This window comes from Poeciliopsis prolifica, unplaced genomic scaffold (genome assembly GCF_027474105.1).
Source record: "Poeciliopsis prolifica strain line A6 unplaced genomic scaffold, Auburn_PproV2 SCAFFOLD019, whole genome shotgun sequence".
Lineage (NCBI taxonomy): Eukaryota > Metazoa > Chordata > Actinopteri > Cyprinodontiformes > Poeciliidae > Poeciliopsis > Poeciliopsis prolifica.
Genome location: NW_026562394.1, coordinates 9,252,165 through 9,272,825, shown reverse-complemented (window position 1 = coordinate 9,272,825; position 20,661 = coordinate 9,252,165). Strand labels below are relative to the sequence as shown.

The 20,661-nt window shown below is 40.1% G+C and overlaps 1 protein-coding gene across 21 annotated transcripts in view; it reads right to left on the bottom strand.

The window, feature by feature from the left end:
• auts2a (activator of transcription and developmental regulator AUTS2 a) overlaps nt 1-20,661 on the bottom strand; it is a 305,230-nt gene that overhangs the window by 238,113 nt on the left and 46,456 nt on the right. For all 21 annotated transcript variants that reach the window (XM_055043900.1, XM_055043902.1, XM_055043899.1 and 18 more), the window contains one exon: nt 10,920-11,132. In XM_055043900.1, the coding sequence (XP_054899875.1) occupies nt 10,920-11,132 (213 nt within the window). The remainder of the gene's footprint in view (nt 1-10,919; nt 11,133-20,661) is intronic.

Genomic DNA, 20,661 nt, shown 5'->3' with positions numbered 1-20,661 from the left:
GCAACATAAATCAAATCTCATCAAATATATTTTTTTGGATTTTATGTGATAGGTCTGCGAGAAATATAAAAAAGGGATGTTGTTTTGTAACCCAATCCTGCTTTAAACTCTTACATTTTACTTCTTCTTCATACCTCTCTGTTGTGTTCATGAGGTAGTTTGTTCTCCTCTGTACGGTGGCTCAGAAGAGGCAACAAATGCAAAAGCCACAAAATAACAGCACAACCCATAACACGGCAGCAAAAAAACCCCAAAACAAAACAAAACACAACAAAAGCTATGCTAACAGGTTATCATAACTTCCTTTGTAGCATAAGCTTAGTTTTAACATAACTTCCATTTTAGTAAAAACTATATTTTAGCTTAACTTCTGATTTAGGATAGGGTAAATTTTGTTTCAGCATAATTTCAGTTGTAGCAAAATTTCCATTGTTTTTGAAAGGTCTCCTAATAAAAGAGGTCGAATATAAATTCTCACCAATTTTACAGATTTTCATGTGAACCCAAAAAAAAAAACATGCTATTACGGGTTTTTTAATATAGGGAAGTCTCCTTTCTCCAGCTAAATTATTGATCTATTGTCATGTAACAAGAAAAACAAAACATTTCACACACAAAATCAGCTGGAAAATGTACTGATTATATACAATAGTAAAAACAGAGTCCTTTTCAAATGCAACATGGAAGCCATTGTACAGACATTAGCCCTGACGGCTTCATTGAGCTGCAGAAAGCTACATCACCACTGGGTTGACAGTAATCAAATATCAGAGAATTGACTGGAAATAACTCCTACATGCACAAATTGCTCAGAGGAAATAGTCTGCTGTGCTCTAAAAAGACAGAAATGGAGGAAAAGGATAATAGAAGTTTCCTTTTTTGCATCTGATGAAAAGCAAATAAAGAGGATTTTCCAGTTCTGACTCAACTCGTGCAAATATGAGCTTTCAGATATTCTTCCTCTCTAGGCCATTTAAGACTTTCTCTCATTTCATGCCGTGAAGTAGCACCGCTTTTGCTAACCTCAAGTGCTCATCATGCGCTCATTTTCCAAGTTTAGCAGCTATTTATAGCGCTTGTCACACATTTAGGATTTTCTTTGGATGGATGATTAAAGGAGGAAAGAAAAAAAATCCTCACGGGAAGCTTCAAGATTAAAGAACAGAGCCGTTAGATTTGTAAAATAAATGATAGCTCAAACAGAAAAATAAAGCCACCGAGTTCATAATCTTTTTAAAGGATGAAGCGTCTGCAGTTTTATCTACGTTCTGTGATGTTCCACTTCAACAACATGACGATTAGAGAGACTAAGAATCTGTCATTTCTCCTTCACCAGTTATAATTATTATGTTACCACTCACTTTAAAGTGAAAATAGATTTTAGCTTGAAAAAATGAAGAAGCTGAATTAATGTGGTGTAGGTGATTCGAGTGTGTTTTAATCTTTATATCAGGAAGTTGGACGTAATGGATTTTATGAAGGGGAAAAAAGAATGTAAACTTAGTCCACGCTACTTTGTCTTTATTGGGGTTTGGTCCATTAAAATCCCAATAAACAACATTGAAATTTGTGGCAGGATGACAGAATAACACGAGAAGCCAACCAGTGAGCTTCCCAGTTCTTTAATATAAATCCAGGCAAGCTTGAAAACTCAGAATGCTTTGATGATAAAGTTTTGGCAGATATCATTATCCCATAAAAATATTGCCAGCATGTACTTACGTTTTGTATGCGAACTTCACCAGCCTTCCGAAACATTGCAAATAAATAAATAACCCACTGACTTCACCACTACTTCCATGAAACTCCCTTCAATCCTGGATGTCAGTCACAGACACATGACCAAACATAAACCACATGACCAACTTTCTCCCTCCCCCTCCAGAAACAAATGGCACAAATTTGGAAACAAATATTGGCCCAATATTTTTGTAGGACTTTTTTTTTTTAAATAGGATTATAGGACTAGTTAGAACAAAAACATTTTTTTTAAAAAAGGCCTTTAATTTTTCACAACAATATTTGTTGTAGAACTGAAAGTCTGTCCTGTATTGACGAATTCATTTCACACCAATATTATACGTTGCCATTCTAACAGGCCGGATATAAAGAAAAAGGACAAAGTATTTAAGTTCGACTGGCAACGCAGCCACACTGCTTTGTGTTTCCTGTAGCTGGAGTACGTTTTGGGGAATTAAAAAATCTCTTCCCCATCCAGAAGGACGAAAGCAATCTTTAGCTTGAGCGCTGTAAAAGGACAGCAGGCTGGGTTTGAAGCCCGTTTGACTGCGACGGGGCTGGACAACCACGACAAAAAGCTTCTCCAAACACTTACAGCCTACTGGCCAGCATTGACTGGCAGCTGGAATGGGTCTGGGCTTAAAGTGGCTGACACTTTAAGTACAGCCACTTAATTTTTCATGAGCTGATAGTGGGGGCTCTCAGGAGAGAGATCCAGCATGAGGCTGGATGGTGACCAGCAAGAGCAAATGTTGCCTGTCTTTACTCAGTCGATGTAGAGAGAGCTATGAAAAAGAGTCAGCCGTGAAGCAGGTCCTCTTTCCCCCTCTTTGCTGTCCTCTCTTAGAGGAGTGACACTTCAAAGGAGCATGTTTCTTTTAATGCAAGGCAAGCAGAAAGAGAGAAAGAGAAAAAAAAAAACATTAAACCATTTTCAAAGACATGCTAGCCTAGACTTGTCAAACAGCATCAGGGGGCTCCTGCTACAGACGGGCCTTTGGAAGTAGGAACAACACAGACACACGAGTCATCCGTAAGAGATGCAGCGGGAGTAGGCGGAAGCATGAAGTTACTGATACCGAGGTGTGAATGTGCTGTCAGAAGAGCTCGAGCACAGAGCGAAGAATGACAGTATGGAAAGTCAGAGGTACCAATTTGTATGAAGCATCGGTGCCTTCGCTACATATGTATGATCGCAGAGACACGAAGATCCAGAGATGTATGGAGGAACTGACATGACGACGCTGCTGTGGAAGGATCTCACAGGTCAGGTCAAAGGGCGAGGCAGAACGTCCAGCACAAGATGATACGATTCGCGATGTTGGGTTTAAAAAGAGACGATGTTTTAGAAACATATTCTTGCAAAAAGTCAAAATCCAGTTTCTTTGTTTGCACTGATGTCGAATGGTTCGCCATTAGTGCTTTTGAAAATCTGTTATTGAGAAGTGAACGTGTCGTCTCAGGTTTGGCTGGAACATACATTGCGCTCAGGCATGGAACCGAAACCGGCTGCACTGTGTCCAAAATGCAGCGCATGTTCCAATTTTGCTCCCCACTCGAACGGAGTCTACCGGATTATCAGGTGTGAAACCACTCTTGGTCTTTCAGCTACACATCAAGGTCCAACTAATTGAACAGCTACATTGAAAATGAATGCATACTCCCGAAATAATATTACGTCCAAGGAAGTTGCTGCGATTGTGATGATGATGGCGATTTGATCGCCCTTCGGTAAATCCACAGGCCACTGTCAAACACAGAGCAGCGTCACCATGTTCACACATAATGGGCATGTGTCTCCGAATAAGCCATAATGATTTGATTTGATCCAACGCCGCTGCATGAAGAGCTGCAGTGACAGCGACGGTTATCATCCCCCACAGGACGGATTTGGCATCTTATCTGACAATCAGGACAATGCTTTTCCTCAAATCTCTTACTGGCTTAAAGGATAAGCTTATTAAGGGTGACCCACAAAGCTGAAAGAGCTGAACATTGCATTACATCTTCAATAGAGATTGACAACCATGCAAGTTTGCCTCCATCTTGACACAATAAGGGCTTCAGTCCAAATATTTAGACAAGGACACAGGAGACAAAACACACACACACACACACACACACACATATATATAGTTATATATAAACCAACCCTTTGAGAGCTGACATTAGTGCTTTTAGCTTGATCTCATTACATGTGGCCTCCAGCAGGTTGAAGTGAAAGTTCAGTGTAGGTAAGAGACTGACGCTGGATAATAACACAGCCGCTGGCAGTCCTAAGGCAGGACTTCTCCATCAGGGCAGGCAGAGTGAGATTCCAGCCAGAGGAAATGCACAGAGAGCCAGAGTTCAGAGCCCTTCAGTTGACTGGCTGCCCTGCTTGAGACCTCTCTCTGAAGGCTTTTTCAAATCCCAGAGCTGGACAACACTTTCAGCACTGGACATGTTTCATTTGGCATCAGATAAAGTTGTTGAGTCACACCATACAGAAAGAACATGAGTGTTTTCCAATAAACAAACTATATATTTCTGAATAAATCTGTTTAAAAACTATTGCCTTGCAGCAAGAAGGTCCCGGGTTCGATTCCCGGCTCCGGGTCTTTCTGCACGGATTTTGCATGTTCTCCCTCTGCATGCGTCGGTTCTCTCCAGGTTCTCCGGCTTCCTCCCACAGTCCGAAAACATGACTGTGAGGTTAATCGGTTTCTCTAAATTCTCCCTGGGTGTGACTGTGTGTGTGTGCATGGTTGTTTGTCCTGTCTGTCTCTGTGTTGCCCTGCGACAGACTGGCGACCTGCACAGGGTGACCCCGCCTCTCATATGGAACATTAGCTGTAGAGGCACTAGCACCTCCTGACCCCTCTAGTGACAAGGATGCTGGATGAACGGATGGATGAATAAATTTGACATTTCTGGTAATGCAAATGTAGAAAAAGAATAAGAGCATTAACAGCTGGCTGTTGATGGCGTGCTGCGAAAAAAGTGGTTCCATTGTAGTTTTGCTGAATACAAGTGAAAACACAGCATTCTAGCACAAAAACGGAAAAAAAAATACATATTTGTTTCTTTTTTTTTAAATTGGCATGTTTACATTAAGCAAATGTTGTTGTTTTTTAATGTTATTATTCCTCAACTGCTGACAAACAAGAAGACAGGCCAGCAGACAGACAGGATGGTGGTTGTTCTGAGGCGTGAGGGGCTTTTGAGGAGGGAGATCCAACCTATCCTTTTCTCATCATCACCCCAGAGAGCAGATGGGCCTCACAGCACGCTGTTCTGTTTACCAGAGCGACTGTACAAAGCAGCAGCCACCTCAGGCTCCCACTCCGGCAGCGAGCAGAACAAAGCTTCCTCGGAAAAACATGACAACCTAAGAGACAAAATGCTGGATTTACATAATGGATAAGGAATGAGAGCGAGAGCGCAAACTTGCCGTGCTTGTTTCTGAGGCTATAGCAGAAATTGATAATAGTAGAAATTGATATTGTTGCCACGGTTACAGCGTCCATATATTCAACTTGCAATGCGTCCAGAAAATACTCACAGCGCTCCACTTTATTCTCAACTATATTAAATTGTAGTGTCTTTATTTTAGTGTCTTGCAGGTTCATTGAAAATAGAAAACCAAAAACATGAGATTCATATAAGTATTTACAGACTTTGCTTAATAATTTGCTAATAAAGCTCAAAATTCAGTCTCCACTGCTCATCTTCATGTCTCTTAAACGGAGCCCACCCGTGGTAAAATCAGCTATTGGGCTTGATTTGGAAAGGCACACACCTGTTCATATAAGATCCCACAGTTGATAGGCCAGGTCAGAGGTCAAACACCAAGTATGGAATCAAAGGAATGGCCTGTAAACCTCAGAGACAGGATTGTGCTGGAGAAGGATCCAGAATCGTTTCTGCTGCTTTCACTGTTCCAATGAGCTCAACGGCCTCCGTCATTGGTCGACAGAAAACGCTTGGAGCCAGCAGGACTCTTTCTAAAGCTGGCTGGCCTTCAAAACTGAGCAATGAGAGGGGGGGCCTTCGGGATCACTGGAATCACTGGGATCAAAAATCCAGTGATTGTGCTGTCAGAACTCCAGGGTTTCTCTGTGGAGAGGAGATCCTTGTAGAAGGACAACCGTCTCTTCAGCAACCCGCCAATCAGGCCTGGATGGTAGAGCAGCCACGCCTTAAAAATAACAACATGGCATCCTGTTCGGAGTTCAGCAAAAGGCACCTGAAGGACCCTCTGGTAGAGACTGCCACTCCAGTCAATGATAAAGGGGAAGACGATTCCACCAATGTCCAGAGACTCCCCAGATGAAAACCTGCCCAAGACCATCTGGATCTCAGAGTTCAGGAGCACAACGACCCAAATCACATGGCCAAGACCTCAAAGGAGAAGCTTCACAATCATTTATTGAATTCCCTGGAGAGGTGAAACCAGAGCCTGAGCTTAAATTTGATTGAACATCTCTGGAAAGGTCTAAAAAATGGCTGTTGAACGTCTCCATTCGACCTGATAGAGCTTGAAAAGAACTGCAAAGAAGAACGGGTCAAACTGGCCAAAGACACGCGAGAGGAGATTTTATCTCGTTCAAAAAGACCTGAGGCTCGAATTCCTGTCAAAGTGGATCAACAACATCTTAAACAAATGCTGTGAATACCTACAGAAATATTATGTCTTGGTTCTTCACATTGTCACATTTGTGGCAGAATTTTGAGTTTAAGACAAATTTCCAGATGGACTGTATCTGTGGGATGTGCTGGAAAAACAAGTCAAATCTGTGGAGGCCCCACCTTTAACTCAAACAAGTTAAAGGATCAGCTTGTTGGTGCCAAAAGCCACACCGCAGCCTCCAGGATCTAGTGTAGTCCATGACGCAACAGGTCAGGTTCAACAAAATATTACAGGTGTTGCTAATGACATGGCAGCTCACTGCATTTTAATGCGTCTTCTTGTTTTTGTAAGGATAGACATGTCGTGAGTCACCCCAAAAGCAAAACAGTATAACTATAGAGCTTGTCTAAAAAGCTGAGCAAAGTTAATTTAATGCAACAGTCTTTGACCTTTCAGGTCTGAGATGGTCATCTCAAGAAAATCAGTCTAACTTCATATGACACTGGAGACAAGAAACTAATGAAATGACATCAATAGCAGAGAGAGGCTGGGGATGCTTTTGATTTATTCTTTATCACTAATCACCTTATGTATGTTCAGTTTTAACCCCGACCTGGGCTCAATTTTCAGAGTTGGGTGTAAACTCAGAGGGGAGGCAACATTTGCAGCTTACAACATCCCATAGATCGGCACACTGGGTCAATGTCAAAGAGAGAAATCAAACGAAAAAGACAACAGAAATATTCAGGCTACACTGGGAGAGGCATCGAAACGAGGGAAATGTAATTCTTTCTTTATTCAACAGGAAATGTTCTTTTTTTCCTTTTTTGTTCTGCCATTGTGTTTCGGAGCCGGTGACGATGTTGATAACAGCCACCGTGCTTTCAGAAGGTAGGTTTTCCAAAAAAATGGAGAATTAAACCTTGATAGAGACTTCTGATATTTATAATGTAACCTTGAATAAGGACAATAGTTTCAGATTTATTTTCAGCGCAGCCAATGAGGAGATTACAGCTCTGCTGGCTAGCTCCGAGAACAAAAAAGGAGGTGGCAGGAGCCAAAGACGACGAGCTTTTCAATTATGCAAATGTCATTAAGTGTGACAGAGAAATTCTGCAGTGCGCATCAAGGTTCGAGGGTCATCTGCATGTTGAAAAGAACAAAAAAAAAAAAAACATGGTTCTAACAGTCGGAGTACGTGCAGCAGGAGTCTGCCTCATTAGGTCATCAAAACCATATTTGATACAACTGGAAGAAACACGAAAGGAATTTATTTGAAGACTTCTAAAGCGACACAATCATAAGACTATGTGTGTTTTGTAGACTATAAGAATCTACAAAACACACATGGACCTTTCACTTGGATCTTGTCCAGTGGATTTTATATCAGGTCGATCAGCGAACAAATTAGGGTTAATTTTATGAAACATTAAGTCTTCACTTATTTATGCTTCCTTTGATGCATAAATTTTGTATATTGCACATGTACTGTAATTTATATGATAGATTTTATGGTGTCGTTTCAGGTTATAATAAACATAGCACCTGTAGACTGTTCTATATGTGTATGCATGAAATACAGTCAAGTTGTCATCAGGTCTTTGCTCTAACATTTGAGTAGCACATGTGTGTAGGTGACTGTACCTGTTTTCTCTGCTGGAACTCACGCAGCTCTTGTGTTCACAGCTGAAATAGAGTGACCCTCGTCCAGGGAGACAACAGACCTTCACCTCAGAGGCTCTCTGTGCATGAGGGACTGTGTGCACTTACTGTACGGAAGCATAGGAACGTCTGTAAAAGTCATTGCTGGCAGAAATTTACCGCTGCATCAGGGTAACAAATATTCATTTATGACCTTGTTACTTTGACGCTAAAAACAAAAAAATCTGCTTCAATAGATTTGTTTGTAAATTTTCATCACTTCACACAGAGATCACTATGTCTATTTTGTTTTAACTGGTACTTTCTACTTTGATAAGCTATGACAGGTTCATGTTCTGGCAGTGTTTTGCAAATAAAGGAATGCAAAACAAAGTGATGACAGTAATAATTCATTGTATTATTTTTACCACTATAAGCGACTATTTTGTTTCTATTGATACCCAGCACTACAGTGATTCAGACACATTGCTGTTCGCACAACAAAGTTGATGCTTACGGAGGCATCAACTTTGCATGGTTTCTGTACTCACCATAGCGCTGAGACTCGTCAACGCGTCCAAAGACATCCACTTGAATACAGACTGCGGAAAAACCACAAGTGCTGGTTCTGTTGGACCTCAGCGCAGCTTTTGACACCGTTGACCATGATACATTATTGAAACCACTGGAGAATTGGGCAGGACTCTCCAGTTCAGTATTCAATTGGTTTGAATCTTACATAAGAAACTGGAATTTCTTTGTTTTGATAGGTAACTTCTCATGGAAGTGGACAGAAGTGACATGTGGGGTACCGCAAGGCTCACTCTTAGGACCCCTCTTATTTATTATCAATATGCTCGGGTTATTACAGAAAATAAGATTACCATAGTTAGGAAGACAGAGCACATCACCCCAGTTCCCAGAATAGACTTTAAAATATTGTTGATAGTTTATAAATCACTGAACGGCTTAGCATCACAATACATTACAAATCTGTTGTTGCTGTTTCAACCTGCCAGACCTCTCTGGTCTTCTGGTTTTTGGTCTGCTCTGCATCCCCAGAACCAGAACCAAACACAGAGTAGCAGCATTCATCTTCTATGCACTACAAGTCTGGAACCAATCTTCTATGCACTACAAGTCTGGAACCAACTTCCAGAAAAATGCAAAAGAGCCGAAACACTGAATTCCTTTACATCAAGACTAAAAACCCACAATCCATGGTTGATTTTGAACCATAGAAAATGGAAAATTGACCAACATATTTGATGTGTGTTGATGATTTCAATGATTTCATGCATCAAAATTGAATGGTTACTCGATTGTTGACTGTGTGGTGTTTTTTATTACTTCTTATTGTTGCATTTTTATTGTTGTTGAAATGTGCTAAACAAATAAACTTGACCTGCTGATTGATTGCTTGATTAACTGTGTTATCATACACCCACACAAAGTGGCTGCATTATTGTAGATTGTAAGGAAAATGATTCATGATTGTCCTTTTTTAGCAATAAAAATCCCCAAACAACCAAAAACAATTAATACATCTGAAATAAAAACCACAAACAACTGAAACCATAAATAAAAGGGAATAAAATGTCTCTGTAAACAAAAATGCCTTTAAAAAAAAATGAATCACTACAATCATTATCTGATGTTATGAGTTGATCTATCACACAATACCCAAATGGAACATTGAAGTTTGTGGTTATGATGTGACAAAAAGTGAAAGTGGGGTGCCAATATTTTACATATTAATGTAATTTGATTTATTTTGTTTTTTTGCTGTGTATGTGACGAAAGTACTGTTCGCTGTCGGCACACTAAATGCTCCTGAGGGTGAAACAGCTTAAAGTCTATGTGCAACATGCAACTTAAAGTGTATGTGCAACATGGCTTCAGTGCAATCAACGCAGCAGGTTCTTAAAACAGCTTATGATTATGGAGTCAAACCAGCAACCATTACTTCTGCAGAAGAAATACTCTCCCGAAATCTGAAGAGCTTTTATGAATGAATCACAAGACTTTGTCTGAAAAATAGCAACGCATGGCATAAGCGGAGACACGATCTCAGCAATGTGGCTGCGCTAGTGTAAAAAAAATAAATGAATAAGAGTAAGGTTATACATGTCAGCTCCCGGCTGCAACAGCAATATTAATATTGTCGTATCCATACGGAAGAATGTTGAAATATTAGCAGTGCTGTCATCTGATTAAAATATTTCATCACATTAATAACACACTGACAATGTGATTAATCCCTATGCCTAACTTTGTAAGTCTGAAACATAAATATGCACATCCCTCCTTCTGTCTCGCTCCACACCATTAAAATGCCAAATGAGCGACCGGCGAAATTTGTGCATGTGAAATTTCAAGGTAATGTGTTGCGACATTACACAAGAAAAGTTGCAAAACGTCCAACTTTTGTTGCCGTCACGGACGGCAACAGCATTCACCTTTCGCCTTTCACTGACGTTTGTCGCTCCCTGTGTGTCGAGTGCATTCAGTTCAATTAATCTGCATTATGTAACATAAAGGCTTTAAAATGTTCAGATTAATCACATGCCTGACCGCGTGATTAATCACGTTCACTGCCAACACGTTTGAATGCTAACAGCCCTGATTATAAACCCAAGCTGCTCACTGTGACTAGGGAAACACCAAGTCAAATAAAGTGACGTGAAACATACAACATAAACGTGCAGTTGTGGAACAGATGACGCCGAAAAGAAAGTCCTGCCAGAACACGAGCCAACTTGTGGAAAGTTCTTCTGAAACTCCACCTCTAATCTGACTTTACACATTAGCTGACAAGGTGAGTCGTCCTCTTATTTATAGCTGGCCATAAAAGTAATTGGCAGCTCTCATTTCTAGACCATAATCCACATGGAAATATGTTTATGCATGAATGCACTTAGCTCACCATCGTACGCTTCTTCTTCAGGCGTTTCTTCTTCCTCTTCCCCTGTGTGTGTGCCAGGCGGGGATTGTTCTCCTGGTCTGACGACTGGTGCTGGTGGTTGTTGTTCCTGCATGACTCCAGGCTCAAGCCGTTGGGCAGTTTGGGAGGTTTCTTCTTATGCAGGGGGCCGGCTTGACTCTTTCTGCTCTCCTGGGGCGCCAACGTCATGTTCTTCTATAAGAGAAACAAGAGCAGGAAGCGAAGTTAAAAAGAAGAAGAAAAAAAAAAAGAGATTTGATTTTCCACTAAAGCAATGCGCGTGACAGCACGAATCAGTCGTAACGGTGGCCTTAAAAGACTCCGCAGTCATCGGTGATTCGTTTTTCTATATCAGAGAAACCTGTTGGCAGACAGAGGAAAACTCATAAAAATCCATTTTGACATAAACCCAATGTCTCCAATGAGCGTCATAAAATTTGTTCTAAAATATATTTATGGTGCAGAAAGGATTTAGATCCAGAGTGGAGGACATTCTCCTGCAGAGAAGGGGAGCAACAAAAACGTCTTTCATCAATTTTCCCTCATTTCTCTTCCCCCCCATTGGTTGTACAAAGAAAGGGAGGAAAAAGAGACTCCAGCTGCATTTAAACCAGAGCGACTGAGCATGAAACCTGATTCTAACGATACACAAGGGATTCCTGAGCTTGTTTAGCTGCAGTGGAAATCACTTCCTGTCCACAACTGTCCATGCAGACAAAACAAACATCGGATGCTGACCAGAATTGGCCAGGCTTCAGCTCCACCGGCGCTCAAAAATCCAAAATGATGAACGCCTTATACCTACGTACCATGTCGTGCTGAGTCAGTACATCTCAAATAGTGGAGCTGAGGAATTCAATGAGATGAGACAGGAGATTTTTTTCTGTTTGTTTTTTTGCATTTGCAGTGGTCATTTTTAGTGGTTGAACTGTAAACAGGCCTCAGGTCACTAGGTGGCAACAGTGCTCACACTAATCAACAGTATTTAGCCCAGAAGAAGACGTAACCTATGATGCCAGGCACACCGGTGATCAGAGCTGACGGAGGAGAGATGGAGAAATTTGTGAAATGAAAAAGGGGCGGAGGTGACTGAGGGTTCACTGTGAATGTAAAATGTTATGCACTTTTTTGTATAGTCTAATAAGCTAAAGATAAGCTAAAACACAGTAAAAAAAAAACAAAAAAAAAAACTTAAGTGATCTAAAGGACTCCTGCGACTCTTAAAAACTGCAGGAGTGTTAAAAGGAAGCTGTATTTCTGATTTCATAGCCAACTGTAGCGAAGGCTGGATGGGTTATAGGAAAGTTGTTCTATTTTATTCTTTTGAATGTTTGACCTCTGTAAAGGAAGGTGCTGAAATTAAAATGCAGGCAGCTGCGTGGAACGTCCAAGTTGAAGAAAAGGTCAGCACACTCCAGGGTAGAGCTCAGCCACCTTCAGAATCTAAAGAACCATTTTTACCGTGGTTCCTACTAAACAAGACTTGTTTAGAGTCAAAGTCTACTTGACCTACATGAGAAAAAGAAACAATATAATGCATACTATATGGAATACACGGATCAATGTCTTTTATTTATTGAAAATGAGAAATATGAACAGATATGAGCTACCTGATTGCCTTTACATGTGAAACCTTGGCACATTTTCAGCCACATCTAAGGATCAGATCATCCTCATTATTCTAATTTTCAAGACAAGATGCACTGTAAAACGTGCACTGTCGTAATTTTGTTTTAATATATGACTATAATTCCGTTTTACTGGGAATGCTTTCCAACATTCACTGTGACTTTATCTCCAGAAAATAAGTTATGATCACTCACGGCAGGAAATGTAGAAAAACAAAATTTGAACACCAATAATTAAAGAAAAATCAGAAATAAATTGTATATGTTTAGTTTTATGAATCACATTTTGTTCACAAACTCTACTGCAAGGAGCGCGGATGATAATCCCTTGAAATTCACTTTCTGGAGTGAAATCTGGTCACTTTTTGTCAGACTTACCAGTATAACAAAAAGGAATCACAAAGTAGCTTTTGTTTTATGTTAATTTCACAACGGACATCAGCGTTTGTTGTCAAAGTAACCATCTGGACTTTGCCCTGAGTGTCCGTCGAGTTGTCTTCACTTGAGTAACATGTACAATAGTAGTCGGTGATGTAAACCAGCTGATGATGCCAACATCTTAAGTCGACGGCTGACAGGCATCACAGTGGTGAGCCAACATCGAGCCATGACAGCAGGCGCACTTAGCCACTTGCACACCATTTTTAATTAGCACAGATGGCCAGGCAACACTGTGAGAAAATACAGCTTTATTGCATTTGAGCTGCGAGTGAACGCATAAAAATCAGCGATCTGCAGACGCTGAAGTTATTTAAGGTCTAAAACTTGCATGAACAGGCTCATAACACTGACCACAAGAGTAAAGGACTGGCCTTTTCACTGTACACGACAGGGAGAGTCGATGATGAGTTAGCGTTGAGCTGAAATTCATTTATTCGTTTACGACTGCAGTAAAAATAAAAACATCTGTGGACAAATATTCTCAATATCAGTATGAGAGGATGAGAGATGGACCAATCAGAACTGAGAATGATAAGGAGGTACAATAACATTCCAGTCATTATCTATATTAGGAGCAGAGGTGACATTGTGCCAGTTGTGATGATATTTTAGCGTCAGCTTTAAAGATTGACAGTTTATATTTTAACCCATTTATGGCAACTGACATTAGCAATTAAAGCAGTTACTGCTATTAATGAACACACAATATTTTGTGTGTATTCTCTAAATAGTGTAGATTTTAAAAATGTCAACCTTTTCTAAATATAAATAAAACGGCAAGGCTGTTGAGCCTAGTGACAGCACCCAGACCGCTGGTATAGCTTGTAAATAAGCCGCCTTTATGCAGAAACTACGGCGCAACTACTTCCCTGTTTTAGAAACCAGAGAGTAGTTGCAAACTAAAGATTTTGCCCCCGTGTGATGTGGCACGTTAAATTTTATAAATAGTTGTTTCAGGCATCCAGTTGGAAGATTATGATCTATATTTTTTGTCTCACATGTAGTTTGTTGAATGTGTCATAACACATTAAAACCCTTATCACATAAAACGATACCTAACGCAGTTTTATGTAAATAATGCCGCACCTTCCTAAACCTATGATCCCCTAACAAATGTAATTTATTTCAATTTACTCCCCAAAATTATTTCATCTCATTTTACGCTATGCAGGCGCTCTGTCTGCAAATTAGACGACGACCTAAACATTTGTTTGATGTTTGGAAAAAAAAATTTATATGATACTACATCATAGTAACCGTGACGCAAATACGCTATAGAGCTAATATATACATTAAAAAAGTTAATTAAGTCATGTTTTAATCAACTTTTAACATATTTTTAGATGCAGTCTTCTTATACAATCTCAATATTTCTATCTTGGATAAACAATGATTACATAGCAAGTGTAATGACGATTGTCTCCCTCTTTTTAACATCATGAAAAGATTTAACATATTTAATTAGTGCATTGCAATATTACTACTGATCTAAAGGCTGTTATTATTTGTTTTTATGCTTTGTTTTAAATAGTTATTTTTTAAAAGATTTCTAAAACTTGACTTCTACACCTGAATATCACTCCTTACACAGATTCTCTCTGTATTTACTGGACAAGCAAAGGAAGAATAAGGAAAAAAAGAAAGATGAGCCAGAGTCCCATCAAATCCTACCTTTAGCCCAGCAATTATACCACATAGCCCAAAGTGAACTTCAGAGTTGGCAGACGGTACATATAAGGAATGAAATCACAGCCAATTTTCCATTATACACAGCTAAGAATAAATCCTCCACCACTCTAAAACAAGCAGTTGCTCACTGACAGACCACCCTGAAGTATGCTTTGTGTCTCTGCAGAGCATTATTTCACCAACATTACTGTTGTCAAAAAAGAAGAAAAAAAAAGAAAACATGGAACAGAAGCGAGTTTGAAAGGCGTGCTACAAACACTGACTCATGAAATCATTTCTGAAAGCCTCGATTCACTCATAGAAAAACAAGTGCATGCATCAACTAATCTCGTTTGCCTTTCCGCCCACTCTCATCCAAGGCAAATAATGCAACATGACATGCATTGTCGGAACAGAAAATAAGAGAAAACTTATGATGGGACTAAGAAACAATCACTCAGTACCAACACTGACAGCAGTAGCCATGCACAAAGACGATATTTGGTGGCATTTAGTCTGGATGTTTACCTACAGCTAACCTCAACAAATTACAAAGCCAGAAAAGACGGATTTTTAATTATCTTTTCTATGAAGCTAAATTAAGATAAATGTAATTACGCTAAAGGTCAGCAGACATGCCCACGGCGTCCGTGCGTCCAGGTGTCGAGTGAATTATTGCCTCTCAGAAAAAAAAACCCAAAACCGCCAGCATGTCTATCACTGAAAACGTTGGAAATACAAATGAAAAAATAAGAAATAATTGAGTCTGTGTAAAACGTTAGATTCTCATAGGACACATGTTTAAGACACAAAAATCTCAAACACATAAGTAGGTGATTGGTTACCTTTTTTTTTTCTTTTTTTTTTTTTTTTTACGGTATCTTCATCATGTATTGGTATTATTGGTATTATTTGGTCATCAAGGCTTCAATGCAGTTTTGTTTGGGCGGCTCAAAATTCCCCAGGTCAGATCTCGCTGCGCACTTTGAATGCAATCAATGTCACCGCGATTAACTGCTTTTAAATCGAGTCACTCTTCTTTGTTCTTTTTTTTTTTCATGATCCACTATAGTTGCAAGTGTAGCATCTCTAGTTTCTGGCTTTTCCGCTTTGCGTGTTTAGAGAATCAGACGCCGTAGAGTTGGTTGGGAGCAAAGCCAATAAGACGTGTGACGTAAACCGATGGGATATAAAAATTTATTTGAAATTGACATCTGGGAAGAACTGTGTCATCATTAACATTCAGCATTTCATAGAGACGGTCAGAAATGCTTGTGCTTGGTATGGCAGTCCTAAGATTTAAAACGATACATAACAGCTCTTCTGTACTGTATGCTAGCTTGTGACTCTAAGTTTTAACACCAAAGCAATATATTATTGGTCTAAGGACATTTCCAGAGGAAGCTACAGAAGGAGATAAAAACTAAAACAAAAAAAAAACTCAAGCGCTTGTCTAATCAAAGATAAATACACTGATAAAGGTGGATAAATGTGTCAGGCCCAAGTGGAGAGCGGAGTGTGTTAACTTCAACCATCTTGTTGAGCAGTGAATTGTCTCTAATGCCTCAGAGTCCCTGCCTGATTATCACATTTCCAGCCCGTGGTTAAGAGCATTAAGCCCACTCTAAGTGGTGAGTCAAACACATTATCAGAAAATTCACCGGAGTTGTTTCCCATGATGCAATCAGTTAGAAGTTCAGTTCGGGGCGTTGAACTGCTGCATGTGTGTGTGTGTGTGTAAGGGTTCACACCTCGCTGAGCAGGAAACACCGACTCCGTCTCTTGTAGCCCCTTGAGCCCAAGCCTTGATTGCAAGTGTGTAGAATTGACTTTTAGATACCAATATAGAGGATGAAAATCTTTTATTTTTACAATTTTGTGTGGTTGACAGATTAAAGGTTTAGAAAACGTAAGAGTCAGGGGGCGGAAAAAGGGCTTAGAACAGTATAAACGTCACGATTCTTTAAGTTCAACAGAATTAGTGGATCCATGATACTCCAACCAACCACATGGGTGGTCCTGTCTCTAATTTGAACTCGGATTAGACTCAGTTAGTCGATGTTTTCACCTTTTTTGTTTGTTTTGGGGTTGTTGTTTTTTTTTGGTTAAAAAAATATTCCATCATTTTAAAGGATGTTTCTTGTTAAAACTAGTGGTGAACTGTGTGAGTGGAGACTGTGCATTTAATGTAACTGGCAGAGTCAGCACTAGTGAGTTCATACTGACATCATGGGTCCATTGTTCCCTCCGCTGCACACGCAGATTCCCAGAATCTGATACATTGAAGAATACTACTACTACTACGACGCGGCTCATCTTTTTCCTTGCCTCTGCAAGAAAAAAGATGAGCAGCGTGCACATATGGATGATTGGCAGTGCTAAGACCATCCTCCCTACACTGATTTGGTTGTTGCTAGTTAGGACTGGAAGAACTCGGAGAAGGCAGATCAACTTTAGACCATCTCATCCTACAAAAACAATCTTTATCAAACAGAAAATATCTCTACTGCACAGGAAGAAGGTAATATCTGTTCAGTCCTTTTCTAAGTGTTTTATCATGTTTGCTGCTGCGGGACGAATTCATACTACATTACTCTATTCCTTGTTATATGTTGCTCTGACATCCACCCACAGGAGACTTCACATTACGGCACGCTTGTTGAATAAACCAATACAGCCGTTTCCCTAAGGACTACTTCACACATGAAAATACTGCATTCATCACAGTATTTACACTTGCATAGGGATTTGTTTAAGAAATCCAAACCAAAGAGCAATTACATCCTTTCTGCTTCATGAATGTTTAATTGAACACTTTCATCTGTTGGTGTGTATACACTTATATATATATATATATATATATATAAAGAAAAAAAAATCAGGATTGTTTTCTTGGCTGTAGTTTCCGTTGTACTGACAGCACTTGAGCACAACGGGTTATCCTGTCTACAAACATCTGCTGTGTTTGGCACCGCTCCGCTTTCCGAGTGCACACATGATTAAGGCTGACTGGCGTAATGGCAGCGAGCGGGGAAAACACAACCGACTTGTCGAAATAAAGCAACGTGACACTGGCAAACGCTTTCTGCCTCAAAGGCGGCGGCGGCGGCGGCAGGGTGGCCGGAGCAGTCGGGAGTGACGAAGCAACGGCCGGGCCTGTCAAAGTGAAACATTCTGGAAAAACGACACTTTTGCTTTCTGATTTACTCTGCGTTGGCGAAAGCAAAGAGAAGAAATGTGCCTCTGTACGTCTGTGTTGATGACACGGCCTTGTGTTTGGGTCCAAAAACACAAAAATCTGTCTGCAGCAGAACGGCGAGTCTGCAGTTCCTTCTGCCGAGCGCGGGGCTTGATGAAAAACAAACGCATTCAGTACGGGCGATGAGAAGCCACAACATTTACCCTGATGAAATAAAGATGAGGAGCAGACACAGACTGTCATCCTTTGGCTTTTTTTCTCTTTTTTGTAGTAATCACTGAGTAAGCAAAGCAGACACAGTGGCTTGTCGCTGGCTGCGCAAACATGGAGGCCGACACAGCCTCTAAGGCCGCTCTCGTTTATCATTTCAGCGGGACACACAGGTAAAGTCTCTTCAATACGCATGTCTCAGGTGCCAGGTTTTCTAATCCACTCAGGACAAACAAGACCCAGCGTGTGGAAGTCGATCTCCTTTGAAGCCGTCTTCCATGGTCAAGATAATTGCACCTAATTGCCGAGGAGGCTCTGTCCCTTTGTTCAGCAGTCCTGAGACGAGGGCTCACTCTACATTCCTGAATAATTCCATTTACGGCAACACTTATTTTCTCTTCGGGATCAATGGAGCCTTTAAGAGCTGAATTCAGCAAGTCAAACAATTGGAATAATGAGAAATATTAATGGTGATAAACAAAGGCAGCCTCCCTGTAAGAATACTAAAACCCTGACCATTTTCTTTTCTAGCTATACCATCACCTCTGCTACTAATATGAACATTTACTGACCACTTATGACAGAAAAATGATAGCACGAATGTTGCTCCTGTGTCTTTTTGTGCTGCATGACCTAAAGAGAAATCGGATAAAATCAACATCGACAAATCAAATTTTTATAAAACACACAGACTTAAATTAAACTGTCACTATCAGTAAAAAAAAAAAAAAAAAAAAAAAACAAGCTTTCTCCTGAGATTTGGAGTCAGGTGAAACAGAAATACTTGATTTTAATCAAACTGTGTCTTCGTAGTAAGAGCTCCCATTCCCTCTTACTCCTCTTTTTTTTTCCCTCCTCCGCCACTATGATTCACAGCAGCAAATTGACTCGGGAGGGAGAGAATAGCAGGTAGTGCTTTAGTCTTCTTGTCCTGAGAGCTTTCGCCCAACACGCTGTCAGAAACTGAAGCTGCGATTTACACACAGAAAAGAAAAAGTCACAGCAAATAGTTTCATTCGCTACTAACTGCGGTAGCTAATAGGAGGAGGTGGGATTCAGTCAGGCCGATGTCTCCGTCAAGCCCAAACTGACCGCACGTCATCTTGACTTTCTGCTTTAATTCGGACAGAAGCGGTGCTGAAAACGCGTCGGGTCGGCTCAGTATCCTGAGACAGCCGGGAAGAGAAAGTTTGACTTCGCACGCCTTTACCAGATCATAAATTGTTAAAAGTTTATTATATTTGTGAGGTTGCAAACTTTTGTTGCCTCCATCATCTCAGTGCATTTTTTTGCTTTAAATGAGACCAAAGCATATGGTCAGAATTATTACATGCTGAAAATGCAATATAAATAAATATCACATTATCCAAACCATCACAATAGAACCAGAACAAAAAAAGTTTGTCAATTTGCGGCACTACTTCTTATTCCAGAACTCCTCAGATCAACGGCACAAAGTTTCAGTCAGGACGCAAAGGCTTCAGACGCCCTGATCCGTGTTGCTACGCAACTGGGTACAAAAAACAAAAAGAGAGAGAGAGACAGAGAGAGAGAGCAAGAGAGAGAGAGAGAGAGATCATTAAATTGGACCAACACTCACTAAGTTCTTTGTTGGCGTCTGTGCAGCTGTTGGCCCCGAGCGCAGCGAATGCAAATATGCTGTTAGACGAAGCCGAGCGTCTGAACGATCGGAGTGATTTATGAAGTTGTAATAACTTGCGACACGGTCTTTTAAAGTGACTGTATTCGTCATTTCAAGTTGGTCAGGTAAACTCTGCCAAACATAGCATTAAAGACGGCCTCGGTCTGATCCAATAGTGACCTGGTGCTGATGTCATTCTTGGGTCGCATTCCTCATCCACTCATCCAAACGGCTTTGGTTCTGAGTTCTTGCACGACATATTTGGGTTGATTTGGAAGATACCTCCAACTGTTAAAGCAATAAATAACCGAGGGAAGAAAGTTCAGGTGTCTTCAGAGGAATAGCAAACTTATGACAACAAAAGAAAAGCTGACTAAACTACAGGAAAAAAAAAAAAAAAAGCAACCTCCATTTGCAATGGAGTGTAACGGATTGGAACGATCAAGAGCTTGTAGGAGGACTTCAACAAGACGTCGCAATGTTTATAATTTTAGTCCTTTTGTATGACTAAAATGTGCAAAAAAATATATTTATTTCAGTTGTATTCATTTTTTTTAGATTCTTTAGCTGATTTGGAAGCACTGCCAGTTATGTCCTTCAATAATGCATCATTACAGAGTCATATTTCCTGTAAACTTTAGCATTTTTTAACACAAAAGGAAGTGCTGGGCTGGCTACGCTTGGAAATCTACCTACTTAGCAAGTTTTCTGGGTCTTTTTTCATCGTTAAAAAAATAAAGAAAAGATTCATAAGACCTAAAATGAAACTGGATATTCATATGATGGTAAACAAAGCATAAATCTTTTTCCCTGTTACTGTTACAGCAAAAAAAAAAAAAAGAAAAAAAAGCTATTTAGTTTTCCCATAAGAGCTTAACAGATTACCTCATTTCAGTTACCGTTATGCTAAATCAATGAAGGAAGCACCGGCTCTGC